Raw genomic sequence first — 23,175 nt, 5'->3', positions numbered from 1 at the left:
GGCTTTGGTGTTCCCATGTCTCATGCTGCAGCGGAACCAACCCGTTTCCCTGCATTGCACCACACTGGATCCCAGCTTCTGTGCTAATGCATCAGTGTAAGCAATGCACACGATTGGCCTTATATTTAGGGCTCTGCCATTTGGGCCTGCGCCTGTAGCCCAACTCTATGCATATGGGCTTATTGCCTTGGCTCGACCCACTTCTTATTCAACCCAGTTTTTGGGCCTGGACCACGGCACAAATTTGATAAGCCCACTCATGGGTTTTTGGTCCTTGTTTTTGGGCCCCGAGCTTAATTGTTTTTTTATTTTTATGGACAATATAGGTTTTATATTTTTCCCCCGCACTTTAATTTTGGCCCGAAGTTCAAATAATTAATTCAATTATAATCCTAGACCTGAAGTTCTATTTGCATATTTTCTTGTTACATATTTCTCTCTCTCTCTCTCTCTCTCTATATATATATATATATATGTGCGTTTGTTTGTAGGTACTATGAACCTGAAGTTCATAAATTTTTCTCGAAAAAATTAATTGAATGGATTTAAGTTTTCGAACTTTTATGGATGTGACTGGTTCAATTAATTTTATTCTAGGTCTGACTAGTGAGATAGTTAGTTGTCTAGTAAATAGTGCAACCACACACCATTTTGTGTGAACTCATCTATCATTAATTTCATACCTAAGAATGCACCATTGACAACCCTCTCAGGTTCATCAAACTTGATTGAAGGATATAAAAAGACCCGTATAATGTTGTCCAATGGCACTATTTTGACCATTCAAGAGGCACTTTATTCTCCACGTTCAGGAAGAATGTTGTTGAGCATTAAAGATATTTAAGACAATAATTACCACATTGAAACCTATGTAGAAAATGGAGTTGAATTTCTATATGTAACTTCCTACGAATATGGCCAGAAATGTATTCTAAAGAAGATGAAATGTACCCCGAGTGGTCTGTATACTACGACGATACGCCCTTTAGAAAGCCACTAAATGGCTGGCCCTACCTCTGGGACTGATCACGAAATTACATTTTGGCATAATCGTTTAAGACACCTTGGACGAACAACGATGCGTTGTATCCTCAGATCATCACACGGGCATCCACTAACCTGAAGTTTAGGTTCGATTCAAGGAATCACATGTCAAACCTGCTCTATGGGAAAGCTTTTTATTAAGCCTTCTTATGACAAGATTCGTACGAATCCTCCTATTTTTCTACAAAGAATTCAGGAGGACATTTATGAACCAATTCACCCTCCCTGCAGACCATTTAGATATTTTATGATTTTGGTTGACGCTTCCACACATTGGTCACACATGTGCTTATTATCCATAAGGAGCGCTGCATTCTCCAAATTGTTGGCTCAGGTTATCAAGCTCAGGACTCACCACCCTGATTATCCGATCAACTTTATTCAATTGGATAATGCTAGAGAATTCACATCTAAAACTTTTGATAACTATTTCATGTCAGTTGGGGTTGAAGTTGAACATCCAGTACCCCATGTTCATACCCAGAACGGCTTGGTAGAGGTATTCATTAAGCGCTTACAAATGATTGCTCGATTGTTGGTCATACGTACCAAGCTCCCGATCGCTGCTTAGGGCCATATAATATTGAACGCAACCATGTTGGTCCGTCTGAAGTGTGTTGCGACCCCAACTATATGGCGCCTTTCAGTTGTTTACCGTATAAAAATCCGACATATTGCATCTACACGTTTTTGGTTATGCGGTCTATGTGACGATTTCGCCACCCTTACGTACAAAAATGGGGCCTTAATGAAGGATGAGAATCTATGCTGGATATGATTCTCCTTCAATTATTCATTACTTAAAACCTTTGACAAGCGATCTGTTTACTACTCGTTTCGCGAATTGTCATTTCTATGAGACAGTCTTCTGGCCGTTAGGGGGAGATAAGAACGTCAACGTTCTTGAAGAACGACGCAAATTATTATGGATGACTCTCATTTTGTCTCATTTAGATCCCCGCACCGCTCAGTCTGATATTGAAGTGTATCGCATATTAGATCTTCATAGCATAACTCATAGTATACCAGATGCTTTCACCGATCTAGCACGAGTGACAAGTTCACATATTCCAGCTACGAATGTGCTTGCAAAGATGGATGTACCAAATGTACGACGGACTTCCCTCCTGGAGGCCTGGGACTCCACTTTGGCCAATCCATGTACATTAGCGGCTAGCCAATCATCTACCTCTACACAAAAGTGTGGCAGACTACTTGTTTCAAAGGATTGACACCCCCGGAAGAGGAAACCCACGACACAGGCACCTGAAGAGCCTACCATGAATTCAACTGTCGCCTACTCATTCTATCCAACTCATGAGGAAATTCTAGATTACGGAAGCGTCCTTGAAGAGACGAATCCACCTCCCGAGAATCGCGAGATTTCGATCCATTATGCTAGCTTAGATGATGTTTGGTGTATAAATGAGATGATCATCGATGATGCATTAGCATATGCAGTAGCTACTGAGATCATGTTAAGCGATCACATTAAACCTCGTTCCATTGATGAATGTCGACGTAAAACTGATTGGTCAAATTGGAAACAAGCAATTTTAGTCAAACTCGATTTGCTTGTGAAACGTAAGGTGTTTGGACCTATAGCTTCTACTCATCTACATGTGAAGCATGTCGGCTACAAATGGATTTTCGTTTGGAAGCGTAATGAGAAGAACGAAATTGTGCATTACAAAGCTTGTCTTGTTGCACAAGGCTTCTCACAACTCCCCGAGATTGACTATGATGAAACTTATTCACCCGTTATGGATATGATTACTTTTCACTACCTTATAAGTTTGGTAGTTTTCGAAAAACTGAGTATGCAGCTGATGGACGTAGTAAATATGTATCTTTATGAGGATCTTGATACGAAAATTTATATGAAAGTTCTCAAATGACTTACATTGACCAGATCAAATATTTCCAAACCTCGGAACACGCTTTTAATTCGACTAATGTGTTCACTATATGATTTGAAGCAATTCGGAAGAATGTGGTATAACCGTCTGAGTAAGTATCTGACTAGTCAAGGATATGTGAACAATGAACTATGCCCTTTGTGTTCATTAAGAAGTCACATCATGGTTTTGCCACAGTTGCAATATATGTTGATGACATGAATCTTATTGGAACTCCTGAAGAGCTCGCGAGAACTGCCACGCACATGAAGTCGGAATTTGAGATGAAAGATCTAGGAAAGACTCAATACTGTCTCGATCTCGAGATAGAGCACCGTTTGGATGAAATCTTAGTACATCAATCGAACTATACCCAAAAGGTGTTGCGCCGCTTTAATAAGGATAAAGCGAAGCCTTTGAGTACTCATATAGTCATTTGATCGTTAGATGCAAAATGAGATCCCTTCCCTCAAAATAAGGATGATGAAGAGATTTTGGAGCCTATAGTTCCTTATATAAGTGTGATAGGCGCTTATTGTACTTAGCTTAAAGCACTAGACCCGACATCTCATTCACTGTTAATCTTTTAGCAAGAAACAGTAATGCATCCACATGCAGACACTGGACTGGAATTAGAGACATTTTCTACTACCTCAAAGATACTACATATCTAGGCTTGTTCTATCCCTATAGATCCTCGAGTGATGCCGCACCCCCTTATCTCGAGTTAATTCTTACCTTATTGGTTATGTTGACGCATGATACTTATCTGATCCGCACAAGGCACGTTCTCAAACGGATTATGTCTTTACCATTGGAGGATCGCAATCTCTTGGAGGTCAACTAAACAGACATTAGTTGCCACTTCATCTAACCATGCTAAAATTCTCACCTTACACGAAGTAACTCCGGAATGTTTTTGGCTGAGAGCAGTTGTGGGCCATATTCGAAGCTTTTGCAATCTTTACCCCTCTGTTGACGTCCTGATGACAATCTATGAAGACAACGTAGTATGCATCGAACAACTCAAGAAGGGTTACATCAAAGGAGATAACACCAAGCGTATTGCGTCAAAGTTCTTCTTCTTACATCAACAACAAGAGCATTAGAAGATTGAAGTCACGCAAATCCGTTCACAAGACAATCTGGCCGACCTCTTCACCAAATCACTACTGAAGGCGACGTTTTAGAAGCTTGTTCAAGGAATTGGTATGTGTAAACGTTTTGAGTTGTAACATTGCTAGTTCTCTTTAGAATTATGTCATACTCAGGGGGAGTATCCTGAAGTATACTTGCTTGATCTTAATATACTATTTTCTCCTACGATTAGAAGCATTTTTCCCACTGGGTGTTTGCTACCTAACGAGGTTTTGAGGAGGCACCCACCTTAGGTTGATCATATCCTAATGATGTCCCGTAGACGTTTCATTTGACTTTGCATTTCTCACGCATTTTTCCTTAGACTATGGATTTTGTCCCTACTCGGGTTTTTACCATAGCCATAGGGTTTTTTGTAAGACTTACTTCCTTATGCAAGTTCCTACCTTACTTAAAAATAACGTATTCCTAGAATCAGTGTCGACGAGTTGACTTCCTCAACCTCTACATGATGTCGAATCTACTTGAGTATTTACAAACTCAAGGATGAGTGTTATAAACTTCTTGTTTAAGTATGATTGTGTAAATTATAGATTAGATTTTATTCTAGTTATTCTTCCCTATTAGGACTTGTATTCCTTGGATGAGAAGGATTTCTTCTCTCTCTTATTACTATAAATAAAGGCACTGCGTAGGGAGAATAACAACATCTTTTACACAACCCTACAAACACATCTCTTTCTATATTCTCTCTATGTGCCGCCGGCCCCCTCTCCCATGTTAGTTAAATATAGGCCACAACATTTAGTATTTTGTATTAATTCTTTTTCATAGATTTATTTGCCTTTTTAAGTACGATATCTAAATTTTCAATTTAAAAAAAAAATCATTATTATTATGGAGAGGGAGAATAATTCAAAATTATTACAATAAGTTAGGAGAGGGAGAAGTTTCAAATCCAGCATGGGTGGAATCCATTTGGATATTTGACCACATGCAAAAACTTTAGAAACAAATATATGTTGAAGCCCAACACGCTAAATTTCTAAATACTTCTATGATAAAATAAAAGAAAAATATGTTGAAGAATGCAATCCAGAGTTAACAGAATAAATTATAATTTATATTGAACGTTCTACTCCTAATTGCACTGAAAGCTTTTAAGATAAAACCTAACATCTACTGAGTTGTGCAAATAGTTATATTAAGACAATATCAATGTCATTATTTGTGAAACAATGACGGCCCACTCTGAAATCTTGATAAAACAGCCGCTTTTTATCATTAGTAATTGTGGTTTTGGTAAAAAGATAGATTTGTTGCTTTGTTCTTTTTAAATGGTAAACGATGGACTGTTACTGTTAAGTCAGAATAGTATAAGTGTGACATAGAAAAGTTACCTTCTTTCTGGAATGGTAGTTGAAAGTCTGGAGAATCGATGTTAGGTTAAAATGGTGGACGACTTTTGTTTTTAATTGACCTACAACATCGGCTTATTTATTACGAGGATTTTCATGAAAACGAGAGATGGTTATTATAACCATTATAGTTGCAATACTGAAATGAGTGTAAAACATGGAATTCAGAAAAACAAGTTGTCTCTCGCATGTGCAAAACGTTTAGCAAAAGAAAAATACTAGAACAACACACATTTCTCCTAGCGCTTGGCATGTAACGTAATCCACAGAGTAACCCTTACTATATGTATGATTTATCTAGATTCTAGAGCAAGAAACAGCACACAAAAGCCTCTGACAATTTCTAGTAGTAGCATTATTTGAACTAGGCCTTGATAAGTACTAGTGCTAAAGCAAAGCAATGAGGTACCATCCTGTTCCCGGTGGCCCTCCGCCTCCGCCGCCATCAGACTACCCTCCCCCTCGTCCTCCTCCTAGCCCTCCACCATCTCGCTATCAGGGTTACTTTTATCCTCCCGCACCAACCCCGAACCGGCCGCCGCCTTCTTCACCCCAAGACAATGATGGCCCTGGTTGCTGTTCAGTTCTTAGAGGCTGGTACGCGCATACTCTCCTTCTCCCTACTGACTCACTGGCAGCTTCTACCCTTAATAGTTTGATCATATCATGTTTGGCATGAACTGAGTAACTGTGTGTTTACTCTTTTGTTCTTTTGTATTTTCTAACTTTTCAGGACAAAATTAATCTTTTTTCTTGATAACGATCAGCTCCAAATTTAGAATTCTAGAATGACAAGGCTCAACTGTGTTCCCAATTCAAACTAAGATTAGAACAATGTAGCTAACAAGTTTTCATTTTCCCATTGCTTATTGAAGAAAATTAAGGTTTCACCATAAAATCAATTGACAATATAAGGAGTAGCCCAACCTTTTATAAGCCCATGCAAGATCCCTCTGCCCATCAATGTGGGACACATTCCCAACGTGTCCCCTCACATGTGGCGAATTTTCAAGCCTAAAATGTGGACAACACAACTCAGGTGACGTGGAGTATGTGTGGCATTTGGGCTTTACACGTGGGACAACCTGTGCTGATACCATGAAGAAAGTTAAGGTTCCATCATGAGACCAATTACCAATTGACAATTAGATTCTACTATTTTATTTATATTTATTTTTATATAAGCGATATTATACTTTGGAACTAGATCCTCTCCTGAGCTCAGGATGGGGATCCTTATGAGTAGCCCATCCGGGCTGTTCAAACTTGATCCAACGGCTGCAATTATTATAATTTTTAGAAGGACTCCCTGTTAGGAGCCGTTGGATCAAATTTCAACGGTTCGGATGGGCTGCTCAGGAGGATTCCCATCCTGAGCTCAGGAGAGGATCCAGTTCTTTATACCTTAACTTAATCTAAATTGTGGGGAAAGGGACTAGAACTTTGGTGCATGGAGGCAGCACGTGCTTTTCCAATGTGACTATGTTCACGTCCGCTAATCTTTGACTTTTAAATGCCTTAATTCTGTATGTAGGTCAGCTAAAATTACTTTTTGACTTCCTTAATTTGTTCTTGTTCCACTGCTTCACTAACCCCTGATATCTTGTTTACATGTTTCAGTTTGGCTGCAATTTGTTGCTGCTGGATACTGGACTCTTGCTGCCCTTAGGCCATTAGATACATCGATCTCTTCTCTTTAGAACAGAAGTACTGGTGTTCGGTTACTTTTCTATACCCACCTAAGATGGAAAAGACAATGTTCGAACCCGGGGATAATTTTTATTGTTGGGGATTCTTGAGATGCAGCATTTGGTTGTATTATTAATCAAAAGTAAACCTCTATTGCTCTACAAACATGCACAATAAAGAGTGCATGAAGATAATTAAACAAGGGGAAAGCACATGACACTATTGTCCTCCCCTTGTGCTTACTTTATTCGATATGTTTCCTCTCTCTTTAACTCTTGCAATTGTTCTAGCCCCCGGGTTCTGCTAATATTGTCAGCAACTTCACCACTTAAATTCTATATGCTATGCTAAATAAAACTATCCAAATCTGGTTCTTATCTTAAAACACCTCCGTTCAACTTACTTAATATATTTTTTATGACGACAGTCGCTTCTGTTGCCTAGGAGAATCGTAAACAATTCCTTCCTAACCTAACGTTAGTGGAGTAGCCATGGAAACTCGATTGTTAAAAGTTAAATAATGGAAACATTATCACGGTAAGTATATATAGACTATATAAATAGTATATAGGTCTTAAACAAAATTATATATTCATGGCCATTTGCAGTAATAATCTAAGAAGTTGGGTCACCACTGCTATTGACATTTTATTTTGGGGTGGAACCTCAAATCCATCGAGCACGAACCTGCTCTCCTCTCTTCATATGTTTCGAGTTTCGAGTTTCGAGTTTGGGGTTTGGGTGTGTATATTAACCTGTCCTAGTAAACCTAGGATTAAGTAAATACTTATTGATCAACTCCACTATGGAGGTTTTTTTTTTTTTTGGTTGAAAAACGGGGCTAAAAGCAAGCCCAAACAAACCTACTCAATAATAAATCTAAAACGGGACATCCCAAGTCGATCCTCACGAATAAAACTAACTGAACAAGGAGGAGTATCAAAATAAAAATGACCTAGGTCGCTAAATTGTCTGCCACAAAATTCTTTTCTTTGTAAACATGCCAAAAGTTCACATTACCAAGATCTTGAAAGCAAATCTCGACATGCAAACACAAGGGGACCTCAAGGATGATTATTGCTAATAGCTTGCAACACCAAATGAACTGTGACTGCAGAGTCTGATTCCACCAATAATTTATCAATCCGTAATCTCCATGCCAATTGTAAGCCCAAGTAAAACCTCATAGCTCAGCATTGAGAATCTCATATGTGCCCAAATTGGCACAAAACCCAGAAATTCATTAATGATCAGAATCTCTCAAAACACCACCTGCTCCAATATAATTATTACTTCCCTTCTTGCACATTAAGCTTAAACCAACCTGAAGGATGAACTTCCCAATTAAGCAAATAGTCAATCCTATGAGGTTTATCAATCTTGTGAGTTTTTGCCTTCAACCATTCACGAAGATAAGTACAAATAGCAATTGTAGGCTCATCAGTCATGGCAAAATCTTGCTCAAATATAAATTTATTTTGCCAAATACCAAATAAACCAACAAGCAATGGAAAAAACTAACCTCCACTCTAAACCCCCTATTATGAGTGGTGAGATTAAAATGAAGAAAATCATGAAAATCAATGTAATCTGACTATGGTTTATACATTCCCAACATTTGCCAAACTTCTCTTGCCTTAGGACAATCTTCGAAAACATGAGCCACTGATTCAACGCCACATGTCATGCCCCGATCCCGACCTACGTCCAGGATCAACACTTGACGTCACCAAATACCCGTATCTCTAACTTACCTCGCCTCCGGGATATGGCAAAGTACAACTCGAGAATCGAATCGCACAGTAATTTTTTTTCGTACACTTTATGGCTGCATCTAACCTTCTCATTAGACTACCTACGTACCCTAAACAAGGATTAAGCCATTCGTAGTTCGTCATTCACTACACTCAAACAATCATCACATAAATCACTATGTATCAACATAATATCACACAACAGGCATGCAATATCACGAGGAACATTCGATGAAGCGCAACATAAATCTCTAGACATATTGGTCAACAAGTCTAATCATAATAACAACAATCACAACTAACATCATTCCACAATCACATCAATTAATAACACATACCATACACCGAAATGCAGGGTTAGAGCGACACAGTTCAGCCAAAACCTACATCTCTAATGCTGAAATCAAATCCAAGGAACAACAAGTCAAATGATGCGATTTCAGACCACTTAACGAAATTCATCAACATCGGGTTTCGGACCACTCAATGGAACCAATACACCAAAGGGGATTCCGGACCACTCAACGAAATCGTAGAGTAGAAGGGATTCCGGACCTCTCAACGGAATCTGAGTGGATACGATTCCAGAGCACTCAACAGAATCGTGAGTACAATGCATATCAAACCACTCAATGAAATACAAGCTAGATACCATTCCGGACCACTCAATGGAATCGTGGATCACGAGGGATTTCGGACCACTCATGGAACCGAGCGGAAGTCCAAGGAATATAGCAATGGCTCGAAGAAACAATACAAGAACCAAATACTCAATTTCGAAGGGCTGAACGGAAAAAAAAAAAAAAAAAAAAAAAAAAAAAAAAGTGAAATAAGGAAACAAGATGTGAAACAAGTGCCGAAGCAACAAACCCCATGACAATGGGTTAACGGTCCACTTCTAGCCCTCACATTTCATCACATCATGCCAATCATACAACACAAACCACATTTCAAATATGTACGTCAATCACATTTCATAAATATTCTCAATTCACAATCAAATCATATAAATCGATGGCTAAAAATAAAAATAATAATTCAACAGAAATAACATTTAATAACCAAGTATAACACAATATTGCGCCACTAGTGCGTAAATCGAGACACTCATCAAACGAGGCAACACATCATCATGCTTAGCCCAATAAGCTCCATGGAATCTCAACAACACTCTAAAATCAGCGACACGCTAGAAGAACTCCGGCTAGTTGACTAAAAGTCAACCATCAATCAAGATCGAGAGTAGGGTCCACAATCCTAGAAATCTAAACTGGAAGATCCGCCAATCAGATTTCTGATCCATAACTTCCTAAAGTCCACATTATGCTTCTAGAGCAATATACTAAAATTTCATTACGATTCAACGGTCGAATCTTAGCCAATCACTAAAGTTACGTGACGGTTGACGTTTAGATTTACAAATTTAGAAATCTAATTCGGGAAGATCTGTATGTTAGATTCCCGATCTGTAAGTTCCTATTGTCCTCAAATATTACGTATTAAAGTTTGGTAACATCCAACAGTCAGATCGTCGATTCATATAATGTTGAAGTGGCGGTCTCTATCAAAACTATAGTCATATGACGAGATTTCATCAATCGAACGTACATATGGAATTAGGGTATCCAAATTAGTCTGTGAAGGGTATGTGGGGTCTCGGCGGTTGGTCGCCCCGACTCACAGGAAAATTTAACTATTTCCAAAAATTACCAAATTTTACAGCCAAGTATATCTCAGTGAGGGAAGCAATTTTCATACCTAGGCCGAAGTCCAATTCAGTCGGGAAACGCCTGAAAACACCCGCAAACTGTCGGAACCCTAGAAATAGGTATGCTTCGATTCTCCTTCCTAGGTGTTTTGCTGCCCCTAAAACTAATTGGGCTTTGTTCCAGGGCTCAAGGGGAGTCTAATGGTCGAGGAGATCGACGAGATTACATTCAAAAATGACGGATCGCCGCCGATGAAGCGTTCGGTGTCTTATCGCAAAACGCCACAATTTGGCCCAATTTCCATCCAATCTTGAATGAACAATGGAGGAGAAAAAGTGTGGTGGTGATTGCATGTGATGGTTGGGTGCAATTTGCCTGAAAAATGGCTATGAACCACCGGAATCTAATTGGGTCGAAAGGGTTAGGTGTGTGGGTGTACGAGTTGAGGGGGTGGAAAATCAGTTTCTTAAACGGTTTTTGCCTACGCGTTCGTAGAGTCGAGCTCTATTAAATTATACTTAGTGTGACCCCAAGTCCACGATTTTTTTTTTATTAATGATTACTGACCAAAATTCAAACTTCGTAATTAGTTTAATTAAAATCTAAATTTAATATAAATTCCCAAAAATAATATAAAATCTCCATAATGCAAATACGTAGTTTGCAATAGTGAAATCCAAGATAGGATTTCACACCACAAGTACATCTCTGACACTTAGGGTTATCAATCATACCTATTTTCAGCCTTTGTTCATTGGTGAGAAGCTTATTAGGAGAGAGCAGCCATAAGAAACTCTGAACTTTTGGAGGAATATGAAGTTTCCAAATGAATTCCCATCGCCAATTGGGAAGACCACTTGAATTAATGACCAACATATAACCAGATTTAACAGAAAAATTACCATCACTTGTTCCACTCCAAATACACTTATTAGCCACAACATCAAAACCAACTAGAATGCTAAGAATTTGTTCGACAATCTCCTTTGGTAAAATAAATAATAATTTATCAATATCCCAATCATTATTGTAACAATAATCACTATAGTAGCATTTAGCATATCATTGGAAAGCGGGCAAGAAGCATGATGAAACAAAATATCACATTTAGCCCATTTGTCTATCCAAAACTTTACCGTATTGCCATTTCCGTTTCGCCATAATAGCCCCTCATGCAAAAGTTTTGTCCGTTCAAGAATACCTTTCCAAGTACAAGAAAAGTGTAAAGCAGTTTTATCATTGAGTAACTGACCCATATCACCTTTAATATACTTTCCTTGTAAAACTTTTGCCCAAAGGCCATTACCCCCCTGCATCAATCTCCAAGAGTTCTTAGCAAGAAGAGCCGAATTCATAACTCTCATGTTTTACAAACCAAGCCCCCCTAGAGACTTTGGAAGGCAAACTTGGCTCCATTTAACCAAGTTAACCTTATTTTTGGATTCAGTGGAGCCCCAAACGAAGTTCTTATTTAACATGTCAAGTTGATCAAAAATGATAACTAGTAGTTTCACTGTCTGCATAACATAAACTGGGATGGCGGAGGTGACAGACTGAACAAGAGTGATACTAAGAGATAATGAGTTCACCTTCCAATCAGAAAGTTGAGGTTGAGCCTTTACCAGGCCCTTGTAAGTTCTTAGTGATGCGAGAATGAATGAGCGGAACTCCTAAATACTTTCCAAAATCATTAGTCAGGGGAGAACCACATGCGACTCAGTTCAAGAGCCATTCCACGATTAATATTAGGTAAGCAATAGATTCTCCATTTTTCATAGCTTATTTGCTGCCCAAAAGCCAAGCAAAATTTATCAAGGCACTCCTTAACGATCTGAGCTTTTGCTCTTTGGAGGCTTTACAAAATAAAATAATGTCACCTGCAAACACAAGATGAGAGACAGCAGGTCCTTGTCTTGCAACTTTAACAGCTTTCCATTTTCCAGAATTAACAACTTCATTAATCAGATGAGAGAATTTTTCAATGCAAAGAACAAATAGATAAGGAGAAAGAGGCTTACCTTGTCGAACACCTCTTAGTGGGCAAAAGCTATTAGTTTTCTCACCATTTAAAACAATTTGGAAATTCACATCAGTTATGCAATGCATAATTATCACCAAAACATTACCTTGAACACCAATTTCTTGAAGAGTATTCCGAATAAAACTCCATCGAAGCTTATCGTAAGCTTTTGCTAGATCAATTTTCAAAGCTAAGAAGCTTTTTTTTCCTTGCGCTATCCGGAAGTGTGAAGGACTTGAGCAATCACTATATTATTGGTGATATGCGTCCCTGTTAAGAAACTCACTTGACAAGGACTAACAATCTTGGTTAAGATGGGCCTCAACCGGTCAACCAAAATTTTAGTCACCATCTTATAAATAGTATTGCAAAGACTGATAGGGCGAAATTGTGAAATAAACCCCAGGCCGTCAACTTTAGGAATTAAGACCTGAACCTCAATTATTTACCTAAATAATAACCACAATTACACTTGCGCCACTTTAGACCGTAGTTCAAAATTGATCCAGTTGAGCACAAATCTTTGATAAATTTTTCAGACCCCTTACCGATATTATTCCAAACTTGACCCTTATTAATAATATATTAATAGTAAATATCCGACATATAAACTATAATATTTTCCTAATGAGTACCGCATCTTCAGAATTGTAACATTCCCATGGCATATAAGCTACTAATACGTTTTTTTCCCAAAGCGAGTTCTCTCATCATTGGATTCAACTGAATGCCCTATTTACCTTGGCAATTCCATGCATTAGTTTCTGTTGACGCCAAAATTTGACACTTTCAAATACAAGACAAGTGGCTGGGCCAAACGGGCTTGGGATCTTTGAATCTTTGGTTGAAATAAGTTTGTTGGTTTTGGTGTTAGTTTCTTTTATCTCCCTCCTTTTTTTTTCCTGGGTCTGGAAATCATTTTCTTTTATCTGATTCTAATTTCTCAGACATGTCCTTCTTGTTGTTTACTATCTGCAGTATAGCTGCCCTTTGCTGCTGCTTCTTGGCACAGGAGCCGTCACCTTTTGTATACATATAATTCTGGTTTTGTCATTGGATTTTGTTATTTCTCTGCAGTTGGTTTCTTAAGACTAGAATTCTATCAATTTTGTACATATATTGTATAACTTTTAACTCGTTGAAGTAGTTCGTGAAATTGTAATATTTTTTAAGTTCATAAATTTTTAGAATGGTTATTTTTTTAATATATCATTTCAAAGTTAATCTCATTACATGAGAGATTTTTTTACTGTACCAGAGCACCGTGGTATAATAACTTTACTAGTTTTATAAAAAATGTATTTGTTGTAGCCCTATTTAACTGAAGAATTATAAAGAGAGAGATGGTACAATAACGCAGAGAGAAATTTAGTGAATTATGAGATGTGTCTGATCTCAATCCATTTTGTCATTATGTAAATTCTTTACCCTTTATGTATTACAACAGAAATAAGACACTATCTAAAAGAAACTATAGAATCTCAACAATCACATTCCTAACTAAATTAGGATGGCAACACATAATACTTTCTCTAATTTTTACTAAATTGATATCATTTCATTCTATAATTGTCAATGTTTTAAAAAAAGCGCCCTAAGGCACGCCTAAGCGGCTTCGAAGGCAGGGCGTCAGTGCAATCACCTCTGCCCAGTGAGAGAAGGCGAAAACTCGCCTAGACGTGGTCGAGGCCTGCCTAAGGCGGTCAATTAGGCATCGTTTTTGTGTAAGAGCTACTGGAATTTGGAAAATTTTGGTTGAATATGGAAGTTACAGACGCAGCAATGCTGCTTGAAGAAGTTGAATAGCACGGCCTCGTTTGATGTGCTTTCATTTGCTTACTTTTTTTTTTTTAGTATTATTTTATTGGCTGATTCTTTTTCTCTTTAAAGTGACTTTCAGCTGCCCAGTGTCCCAACTTCCAACTTCCAGCATCCCAACGCATATTCTTCCAACATATTTATAAAATTTAATATTATTTTTTTAGATTTCTAAAGACTCATTTCTATAAAAATATGCTATAACTTTATATTCCTTAATAAGTAAGTGGCCAGCAAGAAAAATAAGTATTTATTTGTTTTTGTTTTTGTGTAATGCTATGTATATTTTTTTTCTTTCTTAAAAATTTATTCTTGTTTTTTCTTCTACAACTTTTAAGTATTTCACCAAAATATTATATAATATATGTAATTATATATAGTTTATACTAAAAATCTTAAGTCTCGTGAGGCTTCGCCTAATCCTCAAAGCTTTCACCTAGGCGGGCCTATCCGTAGAACGCCTCGTCTACGCCTTCGTCTTTTAATACATTGATAATTGTCATATTAATTTGAACTATTTTTCTTTATCAAATGATCCCAAGATCATTTCTAAATTAAAAAAAATATATATATATATATATATATATTTTTTTTAAAAGACTAACTGCGGGTTTTGTCACGGCAATCCACTATTTCAGAGACCAAAAAGACAACATTTCATCCTCTATTTTGAAGACTCGTTATTTTATATGAATTCAAAACAATAAAATCATGGTTATTTGTTACAGTTAATTTCCTCGAACATATATACTGGGCAACAATGTGAAGGAGCAACGAGCAAGGATGTCTTCCTAAGGAAAAATGTTTTATTATGTTCTAAACACGAGTGATATTTCACGTAACAATGAACATTTATTTTTAAGTTGTTTAATTTTTTTTTTTTAACACTATCCCACCATCTATGTGATCCAATCACACAGAAAAGATCTCTCCTTTTTAAGGATGGGGAAGATATTATCCAAGTCAAAAGACATGGATGTGGATGACATGATATTTAGGGGAAAAGTGCACTTTGTCACGTTTATTTCCGCTGTAAATTGGGTCAGCTGCCAGTTGCGATCCTTCCAAAAAGGGTAATGCATGGAGGATGACAGTTGGAGAGCTATGCCTTCGCTAAGTGTCAATCTTTTTTTCAACCGACTCATTACCGACGGATGATGTAGTAGTGCTGAATACTGATGGCGCTGTTGGTTTATTCTAGTCATCTTCTACGATTGGATTAAGCAAAGACAATGAGTTACAACGTTTGTCCATGTTCAACATGAGCAGCATCATCCTCCACCAGGCAAGTCACCTGCCAATCCCAAATTAATTTTCCCCCCATTTGTTTGTTTGATTTAATTGATTTATTTGTCTGGTTTGTTTGGTTTAGTTGAAATAAATTATTAATTGTTTCGATTTTTAAAAATTCTTTGGTGGTGGTGGGACAATGGAATTTCAGGGTATCCACTGGAGTATTCTCCGCCTAATGACTTTCCACCTCCACCGCCACGACCGGGATACCCAGATCCCTATCCTCCTGGTCCAGGACCTTTTCCGCCGCCCCATCATCATGAACATGGATACCAGGGTTACTTCTATGAAGGCTACCAATCGCCACTTTCAGCTGCCCCGCCTCCTCTTCGCCGATACCACGAATACGATGGCTGCTCTTCCCTCCTTAATGGCCTGTGAGTCTTTTCATCCATATCTTTGGTTTTATGGCGCCCAATTTACTTTCTACTAATCACGCATCAAATTGGTTACATCTTTTGTGCTTCAACTGCATAAATTAGTGTTCTCTCGTATATCCATCACTCCGATTGATTTTTAGTAGTGAAATTTCTTTAGTGCCCCGTAACAAAAGTAAACCGTATTTTTCTCTAAAATAATATTGAATTTGAAATGTTTTTCTAGCGTTGATCATTGGATTATTTCAACCGAATGCCTTGTTGCCCTTGAGAATTTGATGCATTACTTTGAATGATTGAAATAAAAGTATTGGTTTTCTTTTATGATTGATGTCGTCCCCTCTTGTTGTTTACTATTTTTTGCAGTTGTGCAGCACTTTGTGTGTGTGTGTAATTGTGCTTCCGAAGCCAAACATGAAACACCTGCAGCTTCTCTGTATGATTAGATTCAGTTTCACTCCAATTCCATGAATTTCTATGTTAAGCTTTTTGTTGTTAAACGTTCAACCTCAATAATATTCCAAGAAGTACATTCAGTTATTGCTTAACATTTTTTTTGTATATTGGTAAGGAATTGTTAATTGAACTTGGAGGGTATGGAGATGGACGAATGTGGAAGATTAAAATAAGTTTTAGGATTTGATTCCATTCATGACTTGTTTACTTATCTTTTATGAGAACGAAATCAGAATGATTCGAGAATAATCGGTTGAGTTTTTTCAGTCAAAATAGTTTCTAAGATTGATATGACTTCTCATTACGGTTTTTGAGATCTATAATCGATAGAAATGGTTGCCTAGTTTTGTCCGTCGTCAATCATTTTGATTATTCCATGAAAAAATTTCATTAAATAAGGATCAAAATACAAATAATTAAACATTCATTTTCTATCAAATTATTTCGCACATTGTTTATCAAATTGAGTGTTTTTGTCATTTTGATCCTTATTTAACCGACATTTTTCACAGAATGACCACATCTCTTGAGTTTCTAATCTTAATAATCAAAGTGAATAGTTATACCAATTACAGAGATCATTTTAGTTAAAAATGCCTAATTCGTTGTTCAAGCATGGAATAAACAATCCTTTTAAATTAGTAAGACATATGAGTGAAACTTTGCATATCCATTCGCTTGGGACGGACGATCAAAGAGAATTAGGTCAGACTGGTTAGCATATGAGCTGTTTGGGTTTAGGCACCATTAAAGTGTGGCGGGGCTTTTAGCCATTCTTGCTGGTCTGGATTTTAATGGTGTGGCTATAGCAATGGAATGGTAAACAAGTTTTGAAGGTATGGCAGTAAAAGCTTGGGTTGTGTCATGTGTGGCTGAATTAGGAAAGGGAGTGGTTCGATTAGTAATTTGGTTAAACACGTGTCTGCTTAAACCTTCTTTCTACGCGTTAGACAAGAATAATGTTATAACACCAATTAAATTTGCAGATCAAATTATGTGTCATTAATAAAAAATAAATACATTAATCGACTTTTAAATAACAATCCAATCATCACTTTACTGGTGAGGGCATATCTTGTGCTCATAATTTGTAGTCTAGAATGTATAATAGCTACTTTAAGCTTCCCTCCAACAAGCTGTGGACGGCCTAAATGAAACAAACTGCCTGCATAATACTAATGATTTAATAAATAAAAAATGAAAAAACAATCGTAATTATTAAATGGTACTATGGAAGCCAAACCCCGCATATCAGTGCAATGAAAAATTATTATTTTAGAGGTTATTATCGTCGAAAAATGAATAATTTATGAATTTATTGATAAATAGATGCTTGTTAATTTATAAAAAATATTATGATTTGTTCATTTTTGTGTTTATTTTTTCTGATAAAGATACATGTATATTGTAGGGTTTATAAACTTTTAAAATAATTTAAGAACAAGATAACGTCTCAATTGAAAGGAATAAAGAAATCTGTCTTGAGTGATGAGATAAAGAGAGCATTGTGCGAGTATAAAAATGAGGATCTCTCTTCTGCTTAAAAGATTTGCAAACAATTGGTTCAACAAAAGTATTAGTTCATTTCTGTCAACCAATCAACACTATCAAACACTTAGTATTTGTCGGATGAGATGAAAAATAGCATTGTTAAGAGGCACAAACCAGCGAAATATTCCAGAGTAAGAAAAAGTATTGTATGAGTGGTTTCTCTAATTTCACCTTTATGACAAACACTTTAATCTCTAATAATCCATTGTCTTTTGATAAAACTAAAAATTGAAAATGAAATTACGAAACTAATTGAGAAAATTTTGTGTGGACAACTGCATGATTTTCGCCCTTTTGACCTCGAAGGTTATTTTTCATTTTTCATTTTTTTGAAAAATAGAAATTCAGATAATTATCTCATATGATACATAGGGTATTACTTAATCTATAAGCGTCACAATGGCTGATAAGGTAATATTTTCAACCACCGTGTGACAATTCATCATTTGAGCTTTTCCATTTTTGGTGCGAAATTCCTTTGTAGAAATGCTTTTTCCTTTTTCGTATTTATTTTTAAAATTCAATAAATCTGAAAAGGAAAATATAAAGCAGCAAAATTACAAATGAAAACCCAGAATCGATGATAACTATGCCGAAAAACGTGGCGTGCAAGTAACGGCCTCCTTTAAATTCGGCATGTCGGGTCTCTTCCGTTGTACACCGCACACTCACCTCGGTGACTCGGTCGATCGGCGATTTTTCACAGAGCTCGCAGCCATGGCTCCTCCGACTCTTCTCGGCCCTCCAGAGTTCAGCAAACCCGCACAGACCACCCCACCGTCTCAACCCGAACCCAAATGCGAGCCCAAACCCGCAACAGGCGAACCCTTCGTCGATCTGATGGTCTCCAGTTTCAACAACATATCGATGGAAAAGAAGCCCCCGATGGGCCTGACGGAGAACAACTCCGCCACCTACCTCTCCACCGGCAACCCCTGCCTCGATCTCTTTTTCCACGTGGTGCCGGAAACCCCCGCCGATTACCTGAACGAGCAGCTCCCGCAGGCCTGGGCCCATAACGCGCTGACCACGCTCAAGTTGATTTGCAACCTCCGAGGCGTGCGCGGGACGGGGAAGTCCGACAAGGAGAACTTCCACACGGCGGCGTTTTGGCTTCACGAGCACCACCCCAAAACCCTCGCGTGCAATCTGCAAACGTTTGCGGAGTTCGGGTATTTCAAGGACCTCCCGGAGATTCTCTACCGGCTTCTGGAAGGTGAGGACGTGCGGAGGAACCAGAGGGAGGAGTGGAAGAACCGAAAATCCGGCGGCGGCAAGAAGAGGTGGAATTCGGGTCGGGATCTCGGACCCGAACAACCGATCCCGTTCAAAAAAATCGGGGCGAAAATGGAGAAGAAGGCCGGCAAAAAGAAGGAGATGACGGAAGAAGAAAAGGAAGCGAAGGAAGCGAAGGCGAGGGAGTGGGAAAAGTCGGAAAAGGAAAAGGCGAGCAGGCTGAGGAAGGAGAAGAAGATCGCCATGGCCAAGAAGGCGGTGGCCCGGTACGAGCACGATGCGGATTTCCGGTTCCTGCATGAGCGGGTTTCGGATATCTTTGCCGAGTTCTTGAAGGCCGATATGGAGAATTTGAAGTCGAATCAGAGCAACAAGATCAGCCTCGCGGCAAAGTGGTGCCCTTCGATCGACTCCTCGTTCGATCAGGCCACTCTGATCTGCGAGAGCATCGCGAGGAAGGTGTTCCCGCGCGAATCGTACAAGGAATACGACGGCGTTGAAGAAGCCCATTACGCGTACAAAGTGAGGGACCGCCTGAGGAAGGAAGTGCTGGTGCCGCTGAGGAAGGTTCTTGAGCTGCCAGAGGTGTACATTGGGGTCAACCAGTGGGGTTCGATTCCGTACAACAGGGTGGCTTCCGTGGCGATGAAGAATTACAAGGAGTTCTTCTTGAAGCACGACGAGGAGAGGTTCAAAAAGTACTTGGAGGACGTGAAGGCGGGCAAGGCGAAGATTGCTGCCGGAGCTCTGCTGCCCCATGAGATTATCGGGTCTCTGGAGGACGGCAATGTTGGGCAGGTAGCGGAGCTTCAGTGGAAGAGGATGGTGGAGGATATGTTGAAGTTGGGGAAGATGAAGAACTGCTTGGCTGTGTGTGACGTGTCAATGAGCATGTCAGGGACTCCAATGGAGGTGTCGGTGGCGTTGGGGCTGCTGGTGTCTGAGCTGAGTGAAGAGCCGTGGAAAGGGCTGGTGATCACTTTCAGTGAGAATCCTCAGCTGCATTTGGTGAAAGGGGACGATCTGATGACCAAGTGCCAGTTTGTGAGGAGGATGGATTGGGGTGGGAACACTGATTTCCAGAAGGTGTTTGATTTGCTGCTGAAAGTTGCGGTGAAAGGGAATTTGAAACCGGAGAATATGATCAAGAGGATTTTTGTGTTTAGTGACATGGAGTTTGATCAGGCTTCGGCCAACTGCTGGGAGACGGATTATGAGGTGATACAAAACAAATATAGGAAGAGCGGGTATGGGGATGCGATCCCGCAGCTGGTGTTTTGGAATCTGAGGTACTCGATGTCTACACCGGTGCCTGGGAATCAGCCTGGGGTGGCTCTGCTGAGTGGCTTCTCTAAGAATCTGCTGAAGCTGTTCATGGACAATGATGGGGACATTCAACCGGATGTTTTCATGGAATTAGCCATCTCGGGAGAAGAGTATCAGAAGCTAGTTGTGCACGATTGAGTGATCAAATGACGACGAGTTGAGTTTTGTATGTTAATAAGAACGAGTGAGAACATAATGTGATGCAGTGCAGGTAGCGTCTGTTTTGTTGCAGGGTTTTGTACCAAGGATAAAAGATGAAATGAAAAAAGAAATCATATGTTTTTGGTAAAGTTATATATCGGGTTCTATGTTCATTTCTGCAATTTAGAAGATGTGACAGTCACTGTCTAGGTTGCACAAACACTCCAAAACCCCCAAGTGTCGGACACGGTCAATGGTTTGAACACGGTCAAGACACGGTTTGGACACAATAACCAAAGAGAAACAGAAACCTTAGCCAGCATCTATTTTCAACTTATGCAATTCAAAAGAGGGTCTGGCTGAAATTATGAGATTGCTTTTATGGAATCATTTGTCTGTCGAGAAGAATATGAAAAGCTTGTGCATGATTGATTGGTGAACTGATGATGAGTTGAGCTGGTTGTGCATGAACTGATGACATGAAAATAAGATCATATGTTTTCGGTGGATGTTTCTCTTCGCTGAAGTTGGGTCTGTTTCTGGTTAATATTCTCTTCTCGAGTTCCATGAAAACTTCGAATGCGATTTATACTGTGTTACGAGATTCCTTGGAAATTCTGCAGGGTTCTTTATCAATTCTGTTGTAGCTAGAAGAAGCTATAAAAATTTAAATCTTCGCCGGCCAATTCTTTGAACTTAACAAGTAAAGGACTGGGTGTTGGGACAGTATTCCGGAGTATTGAATACTCTGCCACTTAGTATTGTGGATACTTCGCAAAGGATGCTCTCGCCCAAAATGGAAAGTAAAAAACACGCATTTTCCTGTTTCTGTCTCTTTGGGCCATAGGCTGAGGCTATTCCCAAGCAGTACAAAACTTGACGGGCGCATTACCATACCTTCTCAGCCCAGGTTCTGATCAGTGCACCCATTTTCAAATCAGCCCATAACCTAAGCACTTGTGACCGTTTGATTTATTTTGTTTCCATGACAAGTTGACACGATCATTAACGGATTGGGTCAATGTTTATTTACAAAGCACTTGTGACCGTTTGATTTATTATACATACATAAGTTGTTTTGGTATCATAAGAATCCTCGTACTCGACATTACTTGGTTAGATTCTTTATGCTTTGGAGTTTTGTTGTCGATATTGTGAGTTAGTTTGGATCAAATAATTTAACATGTTTTTACCACGTTAAAACGTTGTCATCATGTTTATTAGTTTGCAATTCTTTAGGAATGGAATGGACCCAATTATTATTGCCCCCGTACATAAACGGGTGTGCTATCTACGCATTTTTTTACTTCTCACACACCCCTTGTTAACTTATGTCCTTTTGATTTTCTTCAATTCATTTAATTCGACGGTTGAAAATTAAAAAGGGTGTTTAAGAAGTAAAAAGAGATGTGTGGACAACTAGCTCACTCCGTGGGCTAAACTTAGTGGGTTAGCTAGCTCACCCTAATATCAAATTAAATGTGACCTACACACTCCTAAACCGCAATCAAAACCTTTCCCAGTGTTTAGATACATAAAGTAATTGTTACAATAACATTGCCATTCAAATCCATTTTAAATTGGCGAGTAGATACTGAGACTTCACCAGAAACGTTTATTCGACTAGTTCTCTTCTTCCATTGCAAAGAAAACCCTGAAACTTTTCTTACTCTGTTGCCAACCCCAAAAGGCATGGCAAGTTTTGGGGTCAGCGACAACCTTTTTTTCCTTTGGTTTTTTTTTTTTTTTTTTTTGTCTCCTTCATGCCTTATCCCGCGGCTTCCCCTTTAACATCTTCTCACCTACTGTTTTGGAGCAACCCTCCATAGTTTAATGGAGCTCTATCCCGAACCCTCCTCTAAGCTGTCTTTCGAGTTTAGGTGCGTGTGATTTGGGGTGGTATTACGGTTGTGGTGGGTCCAAGCCACCTTCTCGGCTTAGTTGTAGTTTGTGTTGCTAGTGGTTGTGCGGTCTCACTTTCACGATGATTTTGTGTGTTTTTTGATCTTGGATCTGTCAATGATGATTTATTGTGGCAGATTTGTACTATTGGTTCTTGTGTATTGTGTTTAGGGTGTCCATTGTTTGTTGTGCTTTATTCTATCCATATCAAGGATTTGGCACCCTTTTTGTAATCATGTTTCAACTTTTAACAAAATATCACTATCGCTTCGTATAAAAAAATGATAGAGAGTAGATATTATACATTGAGATGGATCGAACACTTTAAAATTGCAGCGGTTGTTATAAGAAAAGGTCTGATCATCTGCCAAATACAAGACACTGCCACCACGAGTTGTTGGCTCTGTTGCGTGATCGACCAGTGAGATATAAAAAGTAATGAAAG

At 38.7% G+C, this 23,175-nt stretch overlaps 2 protein-coding genes and 1 long non-coding RNA gene across 3 annotated transcripts; all 3 read left to right on the top strand.

Annotated features, from left to right (window-relative positions):
- The first annotated feature begins 5,788 nt into the window (after positions 1–5,788).
- On the top strand, positions 5,789–7,425 carry LOC148691976 (uncharacterized). Its single transcript, XM_088682450.1, has 2 exons — positions 5,789–6,055; positions 7,079–7,425. The coding sequence occupies exons 1-2, from the start codon at positions 5,859–5,861 to the stop codon at positions 7,125–7,127; spliced, it is 246 nt and encodes an 81-aa protein (XP_088538576.1). The 5' UTR covers positions 5,789–5,858; the 3' UTR covers positions 7,128–7,425.
- Positions 7,426–15,488: 8,063 nt separating this feature from the next.
- Positions 15,489–16,823, top strand: LOC148691975 (uncharacterized). Its single transcript, XR_015954569.1, has 3 exons — positions 15,489–15,733; positions 15,890–16,118; positions 16,485–16,823. It is a non-coding gene; the product is annotated as an uncharacterized LOC148691975 (long non-coding RNA).
- Positions 16,824–18,608: 1,785 nt separating this feature from the next.
- Positions 18,609–20,981, top strand: LOC137737611 (uncharacterized). The gene has a single exon (XM_068477147.2). The coding sequence runs from the start codon at positions 18,762–18,764 to the stop codon at positions 20,823–20,825; it is 2,064 nt and encodes a 687-aa protein (XP_068333248.1). The 5' UTR covers positions 18,609–18,761; the 3' UTR covers positions 20,826–20,981.
- Positions 20,982–23,175: the final 2,194 nt, after the last annotated feature.

Source organism: Pyrus communis, chromosome 13 (assembly GCF_041283825.1).
Source record: "Pyrus communis isolate YQ-2024b chromosome 13, ASM4128382v1, whole genome shotgun sequence".
Taxonomy (NCBI): Eukaryota; Viridiplantae; Streptophyta; class Magnoliopsida; order Rosales; family Rosaceae; genus Pyrus; species Pyrus communis.
This window is presented reverse-complemented; position numbering and strand designations above follow the sequence as displayed.

Excerpts from the sequence above, each read along its gene's own strand:
- LOC148691976 (XM_088682450.1), top strand. The coding sequence starts at position 5,859 with ATGAGGTACCATCCTGTTCCCGGTGGCCCTCCGCCTCCGCCGCCATCA. Across the intron at positions 6,056-7,078 it reads TGTTCAGTTCTTAGAGGCTG|TTTGGCTGCAATTTGTTGCT; the intron begins GTACGCGCATAC and ends TACATGTTTCAG.
- LOC137737611 (XM_068477147.2), top strand. The coding sequence starts at position 18,762 with ATGTCGGGTCTCTTCCGTTGTACACCGCACACTCACCTCGGTGACTCG.